The 22,978-nt window shown below is 37.3% G+C and overlaps 1 protein-coding gene across 48 annotated transcripts in view; it reads left to right on the top strand.

Annotated features, from left to right (window-relative positions):
• Positions 1-22,978, top strand: part of BIRC6 (baculoviral IAP repeat containing 6) — a 259,651-nt gene that overhangs the window by 138,837 nt on the left and 97,836 nt on the right. For 46 of the 48 annotated variants that reach the window (XR_010149161.1, XR_010149162.1, XM_063789163.1 and 43 more), the window contains 12 exons: positions 1,647-2,209; positions 3,797-3,972; positions 4,880-4,976; positions 5,127-5,321; positions 7,082-7,282; positions 10,057-10,336; positions 11,808-12,064; positions 12,596-12,704; positions 14,993-15,214; positions 17,047-17,827; positions 20,306-20,449; positions 20,874-21,003. Coding sequence is in view for 46 of the 48 variants with exons in the window: in XM_063789163.1 (XP_063645233.1) it covers positions 1,647-2,209; positions 3,797-3,972; positions 4,880-4,976; positions 5,127-5,321; positions 7,082-7,282; positions 10,057-10,336; positions 11,808-12,064; positions 12,596-12,704; positions 14,993-15,214; positions 17,047-17,827; positions 20,306-20,449; positions 20,874-21,003 (3,155 nt within the window). In the remaining 2 variants the exon portion in view is untranslated. The remainder of the gene's footprint in view (positions 1-1,646; positions 2,210-3,796; positions 3,973-4,879; positions 4,977-5,126; positions 5,322-7,081; positions 7,283-10,056; positions 10,337-11,807; positions 12,065-12,595; positions 12,705-14,992; positions 15,215-17,046; positions 17,828-20,305; positions 20,450-20,873; positions 21,004-22,978) is intronic. The other 2 variants (XM_063789153.1, XM_016948318.4) reach the window with 1 other exon arrangement.

Raw genomic sequence — 22,978 nt, 5'->3', positions numbered from 1 at the left:
ACTTACATTTAATGTAATTATTGACATGCTGGATTAAAATTGATCATTTTGCTATTTTTCTATTTATTTCATCTATTTTTGATTCCTTTTAAGAAATCTTTTTCTGTTGACTTTTGAATTAAGCAACTTTTAAAATAATTTCATTTCCATCCTTATTTATAACTGAATTTCTTATTTATTTTTGAGACAGTGTTCGTTTGCTCTGTCGCACAGGTTGGAGTGTAGCGGTTCGATCTTGGCTCTCTGCAACCTCCGCCTTCTGGGTTCACGTGATTTTCGTGCCTTAACTTGCCGAATAGCTGGGATTACATTCTTCTGCTATGCTACTACACACGGCTAATTTTTGTATATTTTGTAGGCGTAGTTTCACCAGGTTGGCCAGGGTAGTCTCGAACTCCTGAGCTCAAGCAATCCACCCGTGTCACTGGCATTGTAGGCATGAGCCACTGTGCCCGGCCTATAACCGAAAATTTTTAATATTAGTTGTCCTAGTTTTACAAGATATACCTTTATTTAATCACATTCCACTTTAAAATATTATTCCGTTCATGTATAATGTCAGAACTTAACAGTGTAGTTTCAGTTCCTTTCTTCCGTCTTTTGTGACATAGTTGTCATGTTTTTACTGTTTATATATGCTATAAACACAATACTGTGCAACCTTATTTTTATTTTTTATTTTTTTGCTTTAGACAGTCTTTGTTTGTTTTTTGAAATAGACTTTCGCTCTGTCACCCAGGCTAGAGTGCAGTTGTGTGATCTCGACTCACTGCAACCTCCTTCTCCTGGGTTTGTGCAATTCTCATGCTTCAGCCTCCTGAGTAGCTGGGATTACAGGCCCATCACCATACCTGGCTAATTTTTGTATTTTCAGTAGAGATGGGGTTTCGCCATGTTGGCCAGGTTGGTCTCAAACTCAAAAGTATTCTTTTGCCTTAGTCTCCTGAGTAGCTGGAATTAACAGTCACATGCCATCATGCCTGGCTAATTTTTGTATTTTTAGTAACAATGAGGTTTCACCATGTTGGCCAGGCCAGTCTTGAACTTCTGGCCACAAGTGATCTGCCCACCTGGGGCTCCCAAAGTGATGGGATTACAGGCATGAGCCACTGCACCTGGCCTAATTTGCCTTTTTCTTGCTGTTAGACTGACTTGCTGTTAGACTTTTCAGCATTCTATATCTTAGGCATAAACAGAATTTGAAGAGCATTCAATTTTGATACTTGAGAATGATTTGATTGAATCTTAATTTTTATGTATTATTATCAGTAGGAAATGTTTACAATAGCGTTATTTGAGAATGGAAAAAATTAGAACTCATTTCATTATAAGAAGTGCCTTGTGATTTTGAAGTTTTTTTGTCTGTAGCTTCAAAATCACTTCCGGATATACTTGTCCCTTAGTTTTGTATTTGGAAGGGAGGTTGTTTTTGAGTTTGTCTAAAATGGAGACAAGAACAAGAATTCCAAAAGAGATGAAAACTATTAGCTACCTAATGAAATAGTGAATATCAAGAATTTGTTTAACTTTCTTGTATTGTGATAAGTTACTACTTTCAGAACTATTTAAAATCGTTTAATTTTTAATCCTTTCTCTTGTTGTATCTCTCTCTCTCTCTTTTTCTGTCTCTCTCTCTCTCTCTGCAGGGGTGCTTTCCAGACAGGCCAAGGACCTCTCGATGCCCAAGTGAAGCTCTTAGAATTCACTCTGGAGCAGAATTTTGAAGTCGTTTCAGTTAGTACTATTTCTGCCGTGATAGAATCGGTTACATTTTTAGTGCACCACTATATCACTTGCTCAGACAAAGTAATGTCAAGAAGTGGATCAGATAGCTCCGTGGGTGCTCGAGCATGCTTTGGGGGACTCTTTGCCAATCTTATTCGTCCGGGTGATGCAAAAGCAGTTTGTGGCGAAATGACAAGAGATCAACTCATGTTTGATTTGTTAAAACTTGTTAACATTTTAGTGCAGCTGCCTCTTTCAGGCAATAGGGAATACAGTGCAAGAGTGTCTGTGACCACAAATACAACAGATAGTGTTTCAGATGAAGAAAAAGTCTCAGGAGGCAAAGATGGCAATGGAAGCAGTACCAGTGTTCAAGGATCGCCTGCATATGTTGCTGACTTAGTCTTAGCCAACCAACAAATTATGAGCCAGATTTTGTCTGCTCTGGGCCTGTGTAATAGCAGTGCCATGGCAATGATAATTGGTATGTATTGAGAATATTAATCTTACCATTGTCTCTGATACTATAACTGTTTATTTTTTTTTAAGCAATATATGGATTCATTTTGTTTTTACTTTATAGTGTAGAACTGCTTTAAGCTTTTCATGACTGATTTTTATTGGTGAGGACTTTTGTTTAGGGGCTTCAATTAATGAATGAAAGTGAAATATTGACAAATGTCATGTCAGTTTGGTTTGTTTTCTTTTTATTGAGATGCCTCCCAGGTTCAAGCAATTCTCGTGCCTCAGCCACCCAAGTAGCTGGGACCATAGGTGCCTGCCACCACACCCAGCTAATTTTTTTTTTTTTTACCCCGAGCCAGAGTCTTGCTCCCACGCTGGAGTACAATGGCGCGATCTCGGCTCACTGTAACCTCCGCCTCCCAGATTCGAGTGATACTCCTGCCTCAGCCTACCGAGTAGCTGGGATTACAGGCGTGTGTGCCACCATGCCCCTGCTAGTTTTTTGTTTGTTTGTTTTTTTGAGATGAAGTCTTGCTCTGTTGCCCAGGCTGAAGTGCAATGGTGTGATCTCGGTTCATTGCAACCTCCACCTCCTAGGTTCAAGCAATTCTCATGCCTCAGCCTCCCAAGTAGCTGGGATTACAGGCATGTGCCACCAGGCCTGGCTGATTTTTTGTATTTAGTAGAGATGGGGTTATGCCATGTTGGGCAAGCTGGTCTTGAACTCCTGACCTCAGGTGATCTGCCCACCTCAGCCTCCGAAAGTGCTAGGATTACAGGTGTGAGCCACTGCGCCCTGCCAATTTTTTTTTTGTACAGACGGGATTTCACCATGTTAGCCAGGCTGGTCTTGAACTCTTATTTCACATCATTTTGTGTTGAAGACAAGTATTATTTGTTCACATTTGCTTTAAAAATAAAATGTAAAATTTTACTCGTACTGTAACATTTTCTATGACACAAACCAGTGTTAAATTTATATGCTGTTGCTTAACTCTTTTACCTCTTTGAATGTTAATACATTACATTAAATTTTTAAAATAAATGAACATTTGTATACTGTGGCAAAATCCATTTCTAATATATTTTTGCCTGTTGGTATTTTTTTCTTTGTCAGTGTGTGAGAAACAGCCACATCTTCCGTTTGATTAGATTAAAAAGAATAGTTACATGCTGGTATCACATATTTTTCTATTCATGTCCTCTCTTCTTGATGTATGTAGAGTGATGTTCTCAGTCATATAACAGAACAACTTATTTTTATTGTTGGTGATAAAGAGGTATCTCATGTAAGAAGATAGCCATAAACCGTGCTCTACTGAATATTGTCATTGATATTTTAATCTCTAGGAGTCCATTCGGGTTATGTGTAGAGGGTTTAGCAGCTATTATATATTCATTCTTCAGCAGTTTTGGAAAAAATGACTTTTCAGCTTCTATATTTTAATTATTATTTGTTTCACCATGTTGGCCAGGCTGGATTTGAACTCCTGAAGTCAGGTGATCCGCCTGCCTTGGCCTCCCAAAGTGTTGAGATTACAGGCATGAGCCACTGCGCCCGGCTGGATATATATACTTTTAATGTGGTATCTTTTATTTTTCTTAGGAGCAAGTGGATTACATCTCACTAAACATGAAAACTTTCATGGTGGGTTGGATGCCATATCAGTTGGGGATGGATTATTTACCATACTGACAACCCTTAGTAAGAAAGCTTCTACAGTCCACATGATGCTGCAGCCAATTTTAACATACATGGCCTGTGGATATATGGGCAGACAAGTAAGTTCAAGCCAACAACAGTTGCAGTGATTCAAATAAATTTCTTGCGATGTAAGTGGAAAATTACAGGACAAAGATAAATAAGTATATTTATTATATATCGGACAATGAAAAGCATCAGTACAAGAGGGCTATGGATTATTAATAAAAGTTGGAGAATAAAGTTTCTTTGAAGTGGTATTTTCAGAGATGACCACAGTGATATAAGAGTAAAACATTTAATGTGTTCCTGAGTTTTAGATTTTTTAATATAGTCTCAAGAAGTTCTTCTCTTTTTCCTAAAAACAGCATAGTGTAATACTGAGGTGTTCTCCATAGATGTTATGTAAGAAGAAGTAATGTGAAATCTTTTGAAATTTATGTTGTGTATTCAGCTTCTTTTTTTTCCATTAAAAGAGATTAGGCTAATTAAAGAAAATAGGTTACAAAATTTTTCCTTTTTGTATTTCATTTTTACAAATGAAATTGTAGGAACCAGATTATTTTACTTTCTTGTCCATTTCCCATTTTGAAATGCAGATATTAGAACAATTTCTTATGTCTTTTATATAGCAGCGTATAATTATCATTTTTGTAAACATTTGTTGAATGTGTATATTTCTCTATTAGAAAATACAAAAGTACTTTAAATGGTTCAAATTTTAAATGAAATTGGTGTCTAAATGCATATTAAGAGAAAAGATAATAATGGATGAAGACACATGCTTTAAAAAATTCTCTGAGTTCAGGGAGATGGTTTTTTTTATTCAGGTAAGATTTCTTATGTATTTTGGCAGACATTTTGTATTTAGCGTATTTAAGGCTGTCAGTTTACAAAAATTAACTAGGAAGGAATATTACATGCATTGAGTTTAGTTCTTATTCACAGGAATATATAAAGTCATAATATGCATATTTCATTTTTTAGGGCTCTCTTGCTACTTGCCAGTTATCTGAGCCATTATTGTGGTTCATTTTGAGAGTATTGGATACTAGTGATGCCTTGAAAGCATTTCATGATATGGGTAAGATAATATTTCAATAACTATCATTTAAGTGTAGTTATGTGATAGTATGTTACATTTTCATTTTTGTAGTCTTTTGTGGAAGTTTACTTTTGATGTTGAACCATCTGTCCTGAGATCGATTTCATTTCATATTCTTTATAAATTTAGGTGGTGTTCAGCTCATATGCAATAATATGGTTACTAGTACAAGGGCTATTGTGAACACTGCAAGAAGTATGGTATCAACTATTATGAAATTTCTTGACTCTGGTCCAAATAAAGCTGTTGACAGCACATTGAAAACAAGAATACTAGCTTCTGAGCCTGATAATGCTGAAGGGATTCATAACTTTGCACCCCTTGGTAAGAAAAGTGTTACTAAATCTTACTTATGTGAATTTATCTAGTTTATTAGCTGGTATGAAACAAAATTAGTTGAAGTCAGTTGATGATGTTATATATCACTATTTTAATTACAAACAGTTTATTTTAGAGGTAGTGGATATCTCGACATTCTACTTATGAGAGGGAATACTTTGTTTGTTTGTTTGTTTGTTTTGAGACGGAGTTTTGCTCTTATTGCCCAAGCAGGAGTGCAATGGCGTGATCTCAGCTCACTGCAACCTCTGCCTCCTGGGTTCAAGTGATTCCTGCCTCAGCCTCCCGAGTAGCTGGGATTACAGGCACCTGCCACCACGCCTGGCTAATTTTTGTATTTTTAGTGGAGACAGGGTTTCACCATGTTGGCCAGGCTGGTCTCGAATGCCTGACCTCAGGTGATCCACCTGCCTCGGCCTCCCAAAGTGCTGGGATTACAGGCATGAGCCACCATGCCTGGCCGAGAGGGAATGTTTTAACAGTTCTTTAGCAGTAAAGTTTGTTTTTATTTGTGAGTCTAAATAGAAGCACAATTTAAGAAACTAAATATTCTTCCGTAAGTTTTCTCTTTAAATGTTAATCAATTTTAAATCTCATTTTCCTTCTTAAAGTGGTACTGTGTTTTGTTTTGTTTTGAGAGAGTCTCACTCTCACCTAGGCTGGAGTGCAGTGGCACAGTGTCTCCCGGGTTCAGGCAATTCTCATGCCTCAGCCTCCTGAGTAGCTGGGATTGCAGGCGTGTTTCACCACACTGGGGCGGGGTGTGTGTGTGTGTGTGTGTGTGTGTGTGTGTGTGTGTGTGTGTGTGTGTGTGTTTAGTAGAGATGGGGTTTCACCATGTTGTCCAGGCTGGTCTTGAACTCCTGGCCCCAAGTGATCCCCCACCTTGGCCTCCCAAAGTGTTAGGATTACAGGCATGAGCCACTGTGCCTGGCCTTAAAGTAGTACTGTCTTTTTTAAAAGTTTTGAATTTAGGTATTTACTTTTTTATCTAGTTTACATAGTTTCTTTTAAATTTTTCTTTTCATATTTCTAAATCATAGACATTGACATCTTAGAATAAAGATGATTTTTTTAAAGGTGAAGGATATATTGGACATTGTTTTTTACTTAAAGAGTTTGAGGCTGGGCGCGGTGGCTCATGCCTGTAATCCCAGCACTTTGGGTGGCCGAGGCAGGTGGATCATGAGGTCAGGAGATCGAGACTGTCCTGGCTAACACGGTGAAACCCCGTCTCTACTAAAAATACAAAAAATTAGCTGGGCGTGGTTGCAGGCGCCTGTAGTCCCAGCTACTCGGGAGGCTGAGGCAGGAGAATGGCCTGAATCTGGGAGGCGGAGCTTGCAGTGAGCTGAGATCTCGCCACTGCACTCCAGCCTGGGCGACAGAGCGAGACTCCATCTCAAAAATAAATAAATAAATAAATAAATAAATAATAAAAAAAAATTAAAAAAGAGTTTAAAAATTATTGAGCTACGTTTATTGCTGTGTCTTTAGTTTTCGTGTATCATATGAGTACAAAGTAGACAGCAGTTAATAATGAACTTGTCACCTTGCCAGTTGACAGGATTTCCTAATGTTTTGTGAATACCTTTACAGTCATGCTTAGGATACTAAGTACATTACCAGCATCAATTGTTCATGTTTTCAATTAATTTTTCTAGTTTAATTTTATTTGTATAGATTTTAAAGCTTTATTATGTTTCTTTTGCAAGTTCTTATTTTATGTAAAATATCTTCTTTAGGTACAATCACATCTAGCAGTCCTACTGCCCAACCAGCTGAAGTGCTATTGCAGGCCACACCTCCTCACAGAAGAGCTCGCTCTGCTGCTTGGTCCTACATCTTTCTTCCAGAGGAGGCTTGGTGTGACCTTACCATTCACCTTCCTGCAGCAGTGCTGCTTAAGGAGATACATATCCAGCCTCATCTTGCATCTCTTGCAAGTGAGTAATATTTTATAAAGAAGCATCATGAGAACAAGCTTTAATTTAGAAATATTTGAAAATAAAAATGTTTAGTAAGCGGAAATACACTTAGGTGTGATTACCAGAGAGTGTAACTTCTGAACAGTTTTTATTGAAATAATTAATACTACCAAGTCATTTTAGGAGAAATGACTGTTAACCTCAGACAAAAAGATTATGTGATGAAGTCTAAACAAATATGTTCCAGTTATATATTATTTCGCTTTCTCTTTTCTCTCAAATTTACTAAGCTTCAGTATTAAGCTGAAATGAGTTCATTACACACCCATTTTTTACCATGTTAGTTTTTTCAGCCCAGACCTCAGTCCTAGCCTTGTAATGTGAAATTAGCATAGATTTGTGTGCCTGCCCTCCAACTTCTTTAGAAGATAACTACCTTTTTGAATAATATTATATTTTGACTACTTCAGTGTGATTTTAAGATTCATACTGTGTTTATTGTAATATGTCAGTATCCTTGTAATATTGTATCATTCATTTGTTGCATGTTCATTGAATACATTTTATTGAACTTTGTAAGGCAAATAATTCAAAATAATTTTTACAAAATACTATCACTTAAGAGCGTGAACTCTTTCAAGTATTTATAAAGAATATGAAATACTCATTTGCTTTTTTTTTTGAGGCAGGGTCTCACTCTGTTGCCCAGGCTGGAGTGCAGTTTTGATATATCACTGTAGCCTTGACCCCTGAGGCTCAAATGATCCTCCCATCTCAGCCTCATGTATAGCTGGGACCACAGGCATGTACCACCATGCCTGGCTAAATTTTTGTATTTTTTTGTAGAGACGGGGTTTTGTTATGATGCCTAGGCTACTTTCAAACTCCTGGGCTCAGGGGATCTACCTGCCTTGGCCTCCTAAAGTGCTGAGATTACAGGTGTGAGCTACTGCACCCAGCCCATTTTGTGTTTTATATGGTTCACAAATGCTTTCAATATAGTTATAATTTTGCCAGAATTGTTTAAATTAATACACATGCTTACATTTATTGATTGATTCTCATTGCTATCAAATATCACTCAATAATTGCATGAGGAGCTGTGGGAAATGTTGTAGATTCCTGGCATCTTTGGAGAAAACAATTTTTTTCTATGTGTTTGCAAGATTAGACTGATACAGCTTAATTACTTGTGGCATCCACACTCCTTAGATAAAAAACAGATAATATAAAGGTAGAAGGAAAATATGCTAGTACACGGTGTTTTAGGAGGTCAAAAATAACTATATTAAAAGGCAAATATAAGTCAATGTAAGACTTAGGCTACCTCTAAAATTGGAAAGAGATTGCTTTTATTTGGAAAGCAAAGGAGTTGGTCATAAGTGGTGGCTTTTGAAGTTCAGCTGGATTTTTCATATGGGAATTGAAACAGGAAGCATATTATGAAGGGGGAACCCCTGTGAAAAATTAATTGGTTTAGGTGTTCCCTACTTAAGTGTACTTGATTACAAAATTTGGTTTTATTATTGGATTAGAGCAGAAGTTGAAAATATGTTGTGATACAGTGGAAATAACAGTCTTTAGAATCAAACATGGACTTGAATCTAAGGTGTGACATTTCTTGTGGGAGCGTGGATTACTTAATCTCTTTTTGCTATGTCTGCTCGTGTAAAATGTAGATAATACTTTCCTCAAAAGGTTTTGAAGTAGAAATTTAAAAATTAACTTGACTGTCTAGTAATCAGTGTAAAGCTGGCATGTAATTCCTTCTTATTTTACCACTGAAATTAAAAATAAAACCAAATTTCAAAAGTTTTAGTTGACATATATTTATTATATGGGGTTCCATGTTAAGCTAGAAATAAATAATTTTCTGGTAGTTCATTGGGGACTCCTTAAATTTCAGCAAGAATTGATTTTTTAAAAAAAATCCTGTGGATATTTGGTTTAATTTGAAAAGGAGGCTGGGCGCAGTGGGTCACACCTATAATCCCAGCACTTTGGGAGGCTGAGGCAGGTGAATCACTTGAGGACAGGAGTTCAAGACCAGCCTGGCTAACATGGCAAAACCCTGTCTCTACCAAAAGTACAAAAATTACCTAGATGTAGTGGCACCTGCCTGTAGTTCCAACTACTCTGGAGGCTACGGCAGGAGAATCACTTGAACCTGGGAGTCGGAGGTTGCAGTGAGCTAAGATCGTGCCACTGCACTCACTCCAGCCTGGGCAACAGAGCAAGACTCTATCTCAGGAAAACAAAACAAAACAAACAAAAAAAAATTTCTAAACTCAGCTGTGAGGTTAAACTCAGTGTTTAAAAAATATCACAGTCTAGTAGTAATAGAATAATTGGTAGACAAACAAGTTTTATTACATTTTTCCCCAAATTATTTAAAATAGTAAACCATAGCATATTAATCAAAGGTAGTTTTGTATTTGTGATAATTTTGAGTAAAGTAGAAATGATGACATAATTACCTATTTGGCTGGTTTTATTCATAGGGAGCATCAGGTACATGTGCATCACACATCTTTGGTTCCTCTTTTTTTAGGTGAATATTAGACTGTGTAAGTATAATTTTTATTGTAGATCAAATATTTTGTGTTGAAAAGTAGCTCCAACATTAATTATGGTGAAAGTCATTGTCAAACTATATTTTGTTGTATAAGTTTTCTTTTTACAAGTTCATGATGAATGCAACTGTGAAAGCTGCTATTTTACTGGGATTTTAATAAACTGTTCAATCTAGTTTACTTTGTCTTTTGTGATGATTCAGTTTTCTCTTTTTTTAGCCTGCCCTTCCTCAGTGTCTGTTGAAGTAAGTGCAGATGGGGTAAATATGCTACCTTTGTCCACTCCTGTTGTCACAAGTGGCCTCACCTACATAAAAATTCAGCTTGTAAAAGCCGAAGTAGCTTCTGCTGTCTGCCTTAGACTACATCGTCCACGGGATGCCAGCACATTAGGCCTTTCACAAATTAAATTATTGGGGCTCACTGCTTTTGGTACCACCTCTTCTGCAACAGTTAATAATCCATTCCTTCCATCTGAAGATCAGGTATCCAAAACAAGGTATGTTTTGTTTGTCCTTTTTTTTTTTTTTTTTTTGGCATGGTTGGGAGATAGGGGACTTAATTATTTTGTGGGTTTTTTCTTTTTTAGGTCTTAGGAAGGTCTTTGTTCCATAGGTATCTGTATAATACAATTTTATTAGATGTAATAGAGACAGTTTTGTGGAAACAGAATGCTGACACTGATTAAAATTAAGGTGTATATATGTTTAGTCTTTGAGATGATCTGTATGCTACATGTAGGTGTACATTGTAATTTTCTGGCTTGTAATTTTTTGTATTATACTCTGTTTCGGGAATTTGCAAATGCCTATGACCAGCCTATGACATCTGAACCATACCAACTGACCTTAGAAACAGCGACCTAGTCTTATATGGTAATTCCTAAATGTTAGTTAACAGAAGGATTATGTCTGAACCAAACTAACAAGGACCCAAATATATTTTTTAATCAACATTTTTCTGATAAATTTTGACAGCTGGATGTATTATAGATGGATTTTATTGAAAGTTCTGCCTGATAAAAATGAATTTAAGGCCTGGCTCAGTGGCTCACACCTGTAATCCCAGCACTTGGGGAGGCCAAGGCGGGTGGATCACGAGGTCAGGAGATCGAAACCATCCTAGCTAACAGGGCGAAACCCCATCACTACTAAAAATACAAAAAATTAGCCGGGCATGGCGGTGTGCTGCTTGGGAGGCTGAGGCAGGAGAATCGCTTGAACCCAGGAGGTGGAGGTTGCAGTGAGCCAAGATTCCACCACTGCACTCCAGCCTGGGTGAGAGAGTGAAACTCTGTCTTTAAAAAAAAAAGAATTTAGGATTTCTATTTTCAAGGTGCTAAGACTACACAGTTTTAGAAGTCTATGATAGTAATCTGTTTATCAGTATATATCATTGCATGTAAAAGAAGGTTTCTGGATGATTGCCTAAAAAAGCAAACACATGGTGTCTAAGTGCTATGAATACAAGTACTTTTGTATGTGATTTATCTTTCTGTTTGTTTTGAGACAGAGTCTCACCCTGTCGCCCAGGATGGAGTGCAGTGGTGCAGTCTAGACTCACTGCAACTTCTGCCTCCCGAGTTCAAATGATTCTCCTGCCCCACCTTCCCGAGTAGCTGGGATTACAGGCGCCCACCACCATGCCCAACTAATCTTTGTATTTTTAGTAGATAAGGGGTTTCACCAAGTTGGCAAGGATGGTCTTGAACTCCTGACCTTGTGATCCGCCTGCCTCGGCCTCCCAAAGTGCTGAGATTACAGGTGTGAGCCACCGTGCCTGGCCGTGATTTATCTTATAGGGAAAACTTACTGTCTGTTTACTTAATTTGCAGCATTCTAAAAAAACATGTCTTAGATTGGTTAATGCTGTTTATGAAACACAACATGCTGATCTTTAAAAAGTTATGTTCTACCTCGAAGTGATTTGAGCGACTTATATTGGTCATACAAGTCATTTTGTATTTTCAGTATTGGATGGTTACGGTTATTACATCATTGCCTTACTCACATAAGTGATCTAGAAGGAATGATGGCAAGTGCAGCTGCACCTACTGCTAATCTGCTGCAGACTTGTGCGGCCTTATTGATGTCACCTTACTGTGGAATGCATTCACCCAACATCGAGGTTGTGCTTGTAAAGATAGGACTGCAGTCTACTAGAATTGGCCTGAAGCTCATAGACATTCTCCTGAGAAATTGTGCAGCATCAGGCAGTGATCCTACAGGTGATAATTAACTTTGATATTTAAATGTTTACATATCTGTAAAGTAACAGCAGTTGAACTGTGCGATCTTCGTGCTTAACTCTGTTTTGGGAATTATTTTTTCTTTTAGTTTATGTTTATCTCTTCTCTCTTCTCTGATGGAGTCTCACTCTTTTGCCCAGGCTGGAGTGCAGTGGCGCAATCTTGGCTCACTACAACCTCCACCTCCCTAGTAGCTGGGATTACAGGCATCTGCCACCACACCTGGCTAATTTTTGTATTTTTAGTAGAGATGGGGTTTCTCCATATTGATCAGGCTGGTTTTGAACTCCTGACCTCAGGTGATCCACCCACCTTGGCCTCCCAAAGTGCTGGGATTACACGTGTGAACCACTGCACCCAGCCTAGTTTCATTATTTTTAGAGTTTGTTCTTTGTTGTTGGAATTTATGGAAGCCTCATTTTTAATGAATAACTTAATTCAATTAAGTAAATCTTCCCATGGTTAACTTGCTTATTTAGCAAACTTTTTCTTTGGATTCTTTGTTGCAAGATTTGAATAGTCCTTTACTTTTTGGAAGACTAAATGGACTCTCTTCTGACTCTACGATAGATATTCTTTACCAGCTTGGAACAACTCAGGATCCTGGTACAAAAGACAGGTATGATTTTATTTTTCATTTAATTAAGCACACACATGCACATAATCATGCTATAGTAAATGTTTCTGACAGTTTTTCCTTAGATGATGTCATAAAAGACAATACTGTGATATATTGTATGTTTACCATATGCCTCACACGATGTAACTTCTGCAAGTTTTCATGAACATTAGACATACATTTGTATGTGTTTGGACATACTTTAAGCAAATTTGAACTTAAATAGAATTCTTTGTTAATACTGCTTTTGAGGAATGGAATAAAACATATATTTTTAAGTTGGCTATGTGTGAAAGGAACCTTGTAAAGTGATGGTATCAGAGTCATACTGTCTTAGGTAGTACTTTATATGTGTATATGAATGTAGGGATATTGTGTCTGTAGTTGGTACTTCAACTGTTTTTATAATGGTTCTGTTTATTTATTATTGATTATCGTATTCATCGAAGTCTTTTCATGACTTTCTGCACTCTTTCCTGCTATTTACAGAATGAAACAATATCATAACATGTAAATGACATTTGAACACGTTGGCTAAATATTTAGTGATTTTTTTCTTTTCTTTTTTTTTTTTTTTTTTTTTTACATTTAGGTAATTTTAATGAGTTGTCCTAATGTCATTCTACCTTGATGTCTTTTACTTCCAAATTGATACCAACTTGAATTTTTGTTTGTTTGTTTTGTTTTGTTTTGAGATGGAGTCTTGCTCTGTTGCCCAGGCTGGAGTGCAGTGGTGCAATCTTGGCTCACTGCAAGCTCCACCTTCTGGGTTCATGCCATTCTTCTGCCTCAGCCTCCTGAGTAGCTGGGTCTACAGGCGACCACCACTATGACTGGCTACTTTTTTTTTTTTTTTTGTATTTTTAGTAGAGACGGGGCTTTACCGTGTTAGTCAGGATGGTCTCAATCTCCTGACCTCATGATCCGCCCACCTCGGGCCTCCCAAGTGCTGGGATTACAGGCATGAGCCACCGCGCCCGGCCAACTTGAAGTAGTTTTGAAACATATTTTTGTTGATAAATTTTTGAGCAAATATTTGGCATTCTCTGTCTTTATGTGTAGCATCCATATTAGAAAAACAGAGAGATTTCTTCCTGATTTATGTTACTTTTTAATATTTTGATTAATTATGTTTAAAATGAAGTCATTTGATGTTTTATTAATATCTTTATAAATTATTAAAATTATGGATTACATTTAAACATAGATTGCAATTGTTTTTGATAAAGTGAATAACAATTTGTGCCAAATTTGAATCATAATGGTTAGTAGTGGTTAAAATATATTTAAAATATCAGTGTTAAATATTTTTCCAGAACAGGTTGCTTGAAATCTGTTAGGATTATTTAATTTTTAAATATTGTTGTGGCTTTTTAATAAGAAGAAAATTAAGCTGAATTCATTTTCTCTGCATACTGCTTTTTAAAACATGAATGTTTGTTATATAAAACTGACATTAATGACAAGGTTGTTAGACTGAGAAAAATGTCTTCCGTGTCTTCTGAATTCTCTTTATTCCCCATCATGTGAAATTGAAAGTCTTATCTTTCAGAATTAGTATTATATACCTTCCTATCCCTGTTTCTTTTAGTGTGAAGCCAAGAATCTTATATTCTGAAATAGAAATTGAAGGAAAATAAACAAAATGTAAACACAGTGTTTTAAGAACTTGAGAAATCTAAAAGTCTTTTGCTCCCAGGTTGTGGTTCAAAATTGGGTGTGTTTTACTGGTTCCCAGCTCCAGGAGATTGGGATTAGTGGGGTTAGTTGACCTATAATCTTGTTATTAATGTTAGTTCTAAATGACAGATACCTGTATTTTTAAAAGTACTATGCAGAGAAAATAAATTTAAGCTTAATTTCCATCTTATAAAAATTATACTTAAAAAAATATATGTAAGTGTTGAGGGTGTATTCTGTTGTCAGAATGAATGAGTGTGGGTGGCTATTACTAGTATTTAATGCTAGGGTCCAGGGATGTGAAACATGCTGTATTTCATGAGACTTTGTACAATGAAAAATTAGCCCCAGATCACTGTTCTAGTATGTTATCTCAAACCTTTTGATGGTTGAAATTGGTAAGGTTATTGGAAAATTGGAACTGGAACTAGTATGTCTTTGTTGCTGATAGATTTCCTTTTTTTCCTATTTTAGATTAAAATAATCAAAAACAATTAGTACATTATTCTCATAAATACCCTACTCACCATGCAGAGATGGTATTTATCTATATGAAATGCCAATTGCACTATATAGTTGGTTATATGAATTCGTTTTCTTCGTTTAAGAATTCAGGCCTTGTTAAAATGGGTTAGTGATTCTGCAAGAGTGGCTGCTATGAAGAGAAGTGGCAGGATGAACTACATGTGTCCTAACTCCTCAACAGTAGAGTATGGTCTTCTGATGCCATCTCCTTCTCATTTGCACTGTGTAGCAGCCATTCTGTGGCACAGTTATGAGCTGCTTGTAGAATATGACTTACCAGCACTCCTGGACCAAGAGCTCTTTGAGTAAGTATGATTTGTGAAATCTTTTTTATCCCCCAGTACTAGATCAGTTAGTGTTCACTTGATAAAACAAAATATTTTACATGTTTATTAGGAGAAACATAATATTTTGAAAGTAGCAAATATAATCAAGTATACTTTTGAAATGAATTGTCAAATATTAATTTATCTTTGTGTTTTAAGAAGATATGTTAGCAGTACTGCCTTTTTTTTTAACCTAAAATTATGCTTAATGTAGATATTGCTGTGGTTCATAGTGTTTATTCTCAGTTGCGAATTTTCCCACCAGATTATCTTTAATGTACAACTCTGGCAGGAAAGTACAGCTAGACAACTTTGGGGGTGGGCATGGTGGCTCACACCTGTAATCCCAGCACTTTGGAGGCCGAGGTGGGAAGATCGCTTGAGTCAGGAGTTCACGACCAGCTTGGGCAACATGCAAAACGTTGTCTGTACAAAAATGCAGAAGTAAGAAAGCTGGGCACAGTGGCTCATGCCTGTAATCCCAGCACTTTGGGAGGCCGAGGTGGGCAGATCACGAGGTCAGGAGTTCGAGACCAGCCTGGCCAACATGGTGAAACCCCGTCTCTACTAAAAATAGAAAAACTAGCCCGGCGTGGTGGCGCGTGTCTGTAATCCCAGTTACTTGGGAGGCTGAGGCAGGAGGATCACTTGAACCTGGGAGGTGGAGGTTGCAGTGTGCTAAGATTGCACCATTGCACTCAAGCCTGGGCGACAAGAGCAAGACTCTGTCTCAAAAAAAAAAAATCAGCCGGACACGGTGGTATGCACCTGTCGTTCCAGCTACTTGGGAGGCTGAGGCGCAAGAATTGTTTGAGTCTGCAGAAGTTGCAGTGAGCTGCGCTCACGCCACTGTACCCCAGCCTGGGCAACAGAGCGAGACTCTATCTCAAAAAAAATAACTTTGGGGAGCTGAGATGGGAGGATTACTTGAAACGAGGCGTTTGATGCCAGACTGGCTAAAATAGAGAGACCAAATCTCTACAAAAAAATTAAAAATTAGCCAGGCATGGTGGCACGTTCCTCTAGCCCTAACTACTTGGGAGGCTGAGGTGGGAGGATCACTTGAACCCAGGAGTTAGTTAGAGTCCACACTGACCTATGATGATGGCACCACTGGCACTGCAGCCAGGGCAACAGAGCAAGATGTCATCTCAAAAAAGAACAAAAATGTAAAGCTAGAAAATTTGAGACTTTTCTAGATTGTCCTTTTGACAAGTAGTTTTTATTTACCCACGTTTCTTCACCATATTTAGCTAAGTCTTTGCTGAACTTACTGATAGCTAACTATTAAGTCTGCAGCAGAATACATTTTTGAAGAGTTCCTGTGACACATAAAAAGTAGGCCTATTGTTCTCTAGTAGGTCATCATATTTGGCCTTAGCGGTTGGCATAATCCATGACTTAATTACTGAGCCTCACTGGTAGTTTTTTATTTGCAAACATGAATTTAAGCCATTTGTCATGTGGAATTTAACGTAAACATTTGTTTGGCATGATTTTTTTGTTTGTTTGTTTCTCTACATGACCTTTTTAGGTCACACAGAATGATAGAACCATTTTAAAATACTTGATTTTCTGTACTCAGTGACAAGTCTAACTCAACTTGCATTGTACCTACATTCTTCAATTTTAAATATATATATATGTGTGTCTATATATATATATATGCAGTCTTAAATCTTACAATGTTTTATTATTCAATGTCAAAGTATATAATGTCAGAGTATACATTGAACTATAACAGAAATATTTGAAATAGTTTCTTCTAAAAATATACTTGTATCATTAATATGATATCTTTTATTTTTTAGGTTACTTTTTAATTGGTCCATGTCTCTTCCCTGCAATATGGTTTTGAAGAAAGCTGTTGACAGTCTACTTTGCTCAATGTGTCACGTACACCCAAACTATTTTTCTTTGCTCATGGGCTGGATGGGAATTACCCCTCCTCCAGTGCAATGTCATCATAGACTGTCCATGACAGATGATAGCAAAAAGCAGGATCTTAGTTCATCTTTAACAGATGACTCTAAAAATGCACAAGCACCTCTCGCATTAACTGAATCACATTTGGCTACCCTTGCTTCCTCTTCTCAATCTCCTGAAGCTATTAAACAATTACTAGACTCAGGTTTGCCTTCTCTTCTTGTGAGGAGTCTGGCTAGTTTCTGCTTTAGCCACATTTCTAACTCAGAAAGCATTGCTCAGTCAATAGATATTTCCCAGGACAAACTCAGGCGCCATCATGTCCCACAACAATGTAATAAGATGCCTATCACAGCCGACCTAGTTGCTCCTATTCTTAGGTTTTTGACAGAAGTTGGCAATAGCCATATTATGAAAGATTGGCTTGGTGGTTCTGAAGTCAATCCACTATGGACAGCACTTCTGTTTTTATTGTGTCACTCTGGGTCCACTTCTGGAAGCCATAATTTAGGTGCACAACAGACCAGTGCAAGATCAGCTTCTCTTTCTTCAGCTGCTACAACAGGATTGACTACTCAACAGCGCACAGCAATTGAGAATGCAACTGTTGCATTCTTTCTACAGTGCATTTCATGCCATCCTAATAATCAAAAGCTGATGGCACAGGTAAGACAAAAAAATAACTTACATTTTAGTTGTTTTATTACATAAGAAAGGGCCATGTATAAAGGCCAGGTAATAATAAATTTAGTGAGGGTTGAGTGCCTTTAAGGATCTGAATTTAAACTATAAAGTACTGATATCTCCTTTCTCCCCCTCAAAATATGCTGTCACTGGAATCACTTATTCTTTATGATGAGATGACTAGCAGATGCATTGGGATGCTAGCTAGATCATACAACCCTTATTTTCAAAAATTTCTACAAACAAAAAGAAAAAGCCCAAAAAAACATTTCAGCTGCTGGAACAGTATTGACACTGATCACTGAGTACTGTATGTGCCTTGAGGCATTGTGTTTTTGTGTAACGAGATTGCCATACTGATAGTTTGCTTCTCTTTACATGGGCATTAGATTAGGTTTCAGATAGGAGACTCCACATAAATCACATACAAAATGTGGAAGATAGGCTGGGTGTGGTGGCTCATGCCTGTAATCCCAGCACTTTGGGAGGCTGAGGCGGGCAGATTGCCTGAGGTCAGGAGTTCAAGACCAGTCTGGCCAACATGGTGAAACCCCATCTCTCCTAAAAATACAAAAAAATTAGCCGAGTGTGGTGGCATGTGCCTGGAATCCCAGCTACTCGGGAGGCTGAGGCAGGGGAATTGCTTGAACCAGAGAGGTGGAGGTTGCAGTGAGCTGAAATCTTACTACTGCACTCCAGCCTGGGCGACAAAGCGAGACTCTGTCTCAAAAAAAAAAAAAAAAATGTGGAAGATAATTTATCATACTGCACTCCAGTCTGGGCGACAGAGTGAGACTCCATCTCAAAAAAAAAGTGGAAGATAATTTATCATATATTATGATTATCATAATAAGCTGGGCGTGGTGGATTGTCATATATTATGATAATCATAATTTATTATTTATCATAATAAATTAAGTCCTGAAAGGTAGAATTATTTCAAGAGTAATTCTAGTTGGCTTTTTGCCAAATTTTGCTTTTGGTTACCTCACGTGACCTTGGGCATATTGGTTAATCTTATAACATGGGGCTAGCAATACCTGCCTCAAGGATTTTTTGAGACAGTTAAATATTTTAATTTGTATAACATACCCAGCATAGAGCCTATATGAGATATGGTAGACACTAGTAAATAACTTTTCTCCTTGTTATTTAATAGTGCTCATTCAAGTCAAACTTTAGTAGTACCTAGAAAAATAGATAATATAATTTTTATAAAATATTGAAGGAGTTAGTTTTATTAAGAAGAAGGGCAGGTCGGGTGCTGTGGCTTATACCTATAATCCCATCTCTTTGGGAAGCCAAGGCGGGTGGAACACTTGAGCTTAGAAGTTTGAGGCCAGTTTTGACAACATGGCAAAACCTCCTGTCTACCAAAAAAAGAAATCATAACCAAAATTAGCCGGGCATGGTGATATGTGCCTTTGGTCTCAGCTACTCAGGAGGCTTGAGGTGGGAGGATCACTTGAGCCTAGGAGGTTGAAGCTGTAGTGAGCTGAGATCACACCACTGCCCTCCAGCCTGGGCGACAGAGCGAGACCCTGTCTCAACAAAAACCAAAACAAAACAGAGGAAGAAGAGAAAGATATTTTACTGCCTGTAGTAATTAATTACTGGGAAAATATCTCTGCTAAATATGCATTAAAAGAAAATGCTTAAATTACCAACTTCACCCGAGGGCATGATTCTAGGTATTTGAAAATTTGGTTTGTGCTTCTGGGTAGCATGAACTCTTTGTGTCCCATTGATTTCTCTCTTGGTTTCTTATTAAGGCTTTATATACATTTTGGGGGTGAGGTGGGGCAGGATCTCTCTCTGTTGCCCAAGCCTGTAGTGCGGTTGCACAATCAGTGAGCCGTGGCTCACTGAAACTTTCGGGCCCAAGAAGTCCTGCCTCAGCCTCCCAAGTAGCTGGGACTACTGGCACATGCCACCACGCCCAGCTTATTTTTTTTTGGTGGGGGGAGTGGGTAGAGACAGGGTTTCACCACGTTGCCTAGGCTGGTCTGGAATTCCTGGGCTCAAATGATCTCTTCTCTTAGTTTCCCAAAGTTCTGAGATTATCAGCATGACCTTGGCCTTGTTATATATTTTTAATATGCTTTTTCTCATAATTTTTATTTTAAGATAACCACACCAATATTGACTAAAGTTAATGGGAGTTCGTTATGCTAGGTATTCATTATGTGCAAACCGTTTAGTACTAATTTTTTCTAACCCTGGATACGTTTCTTACACTTTTATCTCCTTTGGTATTCATATATTTTAAGATAAAATAATTTCTTTCCTCCTTAAAAAAAAAAAACTTAACTACTAGACCCCCAGAGACATTTGTTTTTTAGCTACTGATTTGATATGTTAAAATAAACTTATTCATATTTTCTGTTTCCTTTTTATCTTTCAAAATAAAAAGCTGCATATAAATCTTGCATTTAACTTTTTAAATATTTTGTCTGCCAGGTTCTTTGTGAACTATTTCAGACATCTCCTCAAAGAGGGAACCTTCCAACATCTGGGAACATTTCAGGGTTTATACGAAGATTATTTTTACAGTTGATGCTGGAAGATGAGAAAGTGACAATGTTTCTTCAGTCTCCATGTCCAGTGAGTATTTAACACTTAATCATTGGCTGTGTATACATGTATTTTACAATTTTGTATCAGAGCCTGCAGTTACCTCCTATGTTCTAACTTCGAGTATAGCAAAGTGAAACTAGCACAGCCTTTATACCTAATGACAGAACTTGACAATTTCAGGATAGCGCTCTCCCTCATGCCTAGGAATAACATAATTTTACCTTAGCCTGAGAAGTATAGTTTGATTTGTGGAAAAAAATGAAAAAATATTAGGTACAGAGTGATAATGCAAAAGTTGACCAACAAATCATGGCAAATATGCCATATCTAAATTAATTATATCTTGTAGGATTTATTGAGTATTTTATTCTTAGATGCTTTTGAGATTATTTTATAATAATATGTATTCCAAAAAGTTACTTCCTGATCTCTTTGATTTCTTGATTTTCAGCTGTACAAAGGTAGAATTAATGCTACTAGCCACGTCATCCAGCATCCAATGTATGGAGCAGGCCACAAATTCCGTACTCTTCATTTGCCAGTCTCAACAACATTATCAGATGTTCTTGACAGAGTGTCAGGCAAGTCAGATTTAAGTATTAGTTTTTGTTTAACTTTATGTTTGATGTATATGGAGGTTTATTGTTTTTATAACTTTATTTTCGGCATCCACTTTGCAACCATTGATGACTAGGAAAGTTCAAGACATCTTTATAGTTTGAAGCATAAGAAGCCAGTCAAGTGGACAAAATGTAAAATACTTTTAGGCACCCCTAATTTTTTGGTTTATTGTGGCACAGTGACAAATGGGCAGCTAGAAATACAGACAAATAATTGATGGCATGTTCTCACAATAAACCATCTGGTCATTTTATACTAGATTAATTGCAGGATATTTGGTTGAATAGCAAGATTCTAATTAATACACATTTACTAAATTGAAGGTGGTGATCAGTGATCAAGACATAAATGGAGTAGGTAGAATTGACTGGTCACCTTATTGTTTATCGTAGTCAGTGAAGAAAGCAGACAGAACATTTTCCCCTAGGTTCTTGCCTGTATGTTATAGGATGATACCTTTAAACAACATATGGGATACTTTTTTAAAAAGCAGTTTTTGATGGCAAAGGCATATCAACTTTTTATTTTATTTATTTATTTAATTTTGAGAGGGGGGTCTCACTCTGTCACCCAGGCTGAAGTGCAGTGGAACGATCTTGGCTCACCACAACCTGTGCCTCCCATGTTCAAGCAATTCTTCTGCCTCAGCCTCCTGAGTAGCTGGCATTACAGGCATGTGCCACCACGCCCAGCTAATTTTTTCATATGTTTAGTAGAGACTGATTTTCACCATGTTGGCCAGGCTGGTCTCGAATTCCTGACCTCAAGTGATCCGCCCATCTCGGCCTCCCAAATTGCTGGGATTACAGGTGTGAGCTACCGTGCCTGTAATTTGTCCTAAGATTATAAACATGAGCAAGACACACATTCCACCCCACAAGATAGTTGTGATGTTATGTCTGTTGTCAACTTCTAAAATAAACTAGAAATGTCTGTTTGCATTATAACATGAATATAAGTAGATATATTTCTATCTGTATACATAAGAAGGGACCTAAGTTTTTAATGGAAGCTGTGAACTGAAGCAAGAATAGGAGTATCTAAGAAAAAAGTTGGAAATGTCTATCAGTTAAAAATAAAAATCTAAAGCCCAGAGTAAAAGAGAGAGTTAAAGAGATTTGGGAGTTGTTACCACACATAGATGGTAAGTGAAGCCATGTGAATGGATATAATCATTATAGGTAGGAAAGATTGTTTTCTGCTTCATAATCGCTGTGTCTAATATGCATGTGCATAAAATCGTAATTCTTTCCTACCGTTTTACAACTTATACAATAGGTTGTTAGCATACTGTTATAAATATTAAAAAAAATTATTTGAAAATGACTGCCTTATCTGTTACAGAGAAACTTTTTTGAAAATTTGATGTTAGAGGGTATTTTCTATCAGTTTCCTGAAATTGTCCATTCTACATGATGAAGAAAAATGAAAATTAAAAATTAAATAAATGGGCCAGGCTTGTTGGCTCACACCTGTAATCCCAGCACTTTGCAAGGCCAAGGCAGGTGGATCACCTCAGGTCAGGAGTTTGAGACCAGCCCTGCCAAGATGGGGAAACACGTGTCTACTAAAAATACAAAAATTAGTTGGGTATGATAGCGTGCACCTGTAGTCCCACCTATTTGGGGGACTGAGGTAGGAAAATCACTTGAACCCTAGAGGTGGAGGTTACGGTGAGCCGAGATTGCGCCACTGCACTCCAGCCTGGACGACAGAGCGAGACTCTCTCAAAACACATACAAACAAAATTAAATAAATGAAGAAAGTGGGGAGGAGCACTGAAGCTCTGTTATTGATATTGATATTTCATATGTTTAACTTGAAGTGCAAAAGTAGACATTCTAATACAAAATAACTGAAAATTGAACATTTTAATTAGTCTTTACTGTGGAAGAATGCTATTCTAAAACATTCTAGCATTCAAAATATTTTACA

The sequence above is a fragment of the Pan troglodytes genome, chromosome 12 (assembly GCF_028858775.2).
Source record: "Pan troglodytes isolate AG18354 chromosome 12, NHGRI_mPanTro3-v2.0_pri, whole genome shotgun sequence".
Lineage (NCBI taxonomy): Eukaryota > Metazoa > Chordata > Mammalia > Primates > Hominidae > Pan > Pan troglodytes.
Note: the sequence above shows the minus strand (reverse complement) of the source record. Positions and strands in the feature narration are given on the sequence as shown.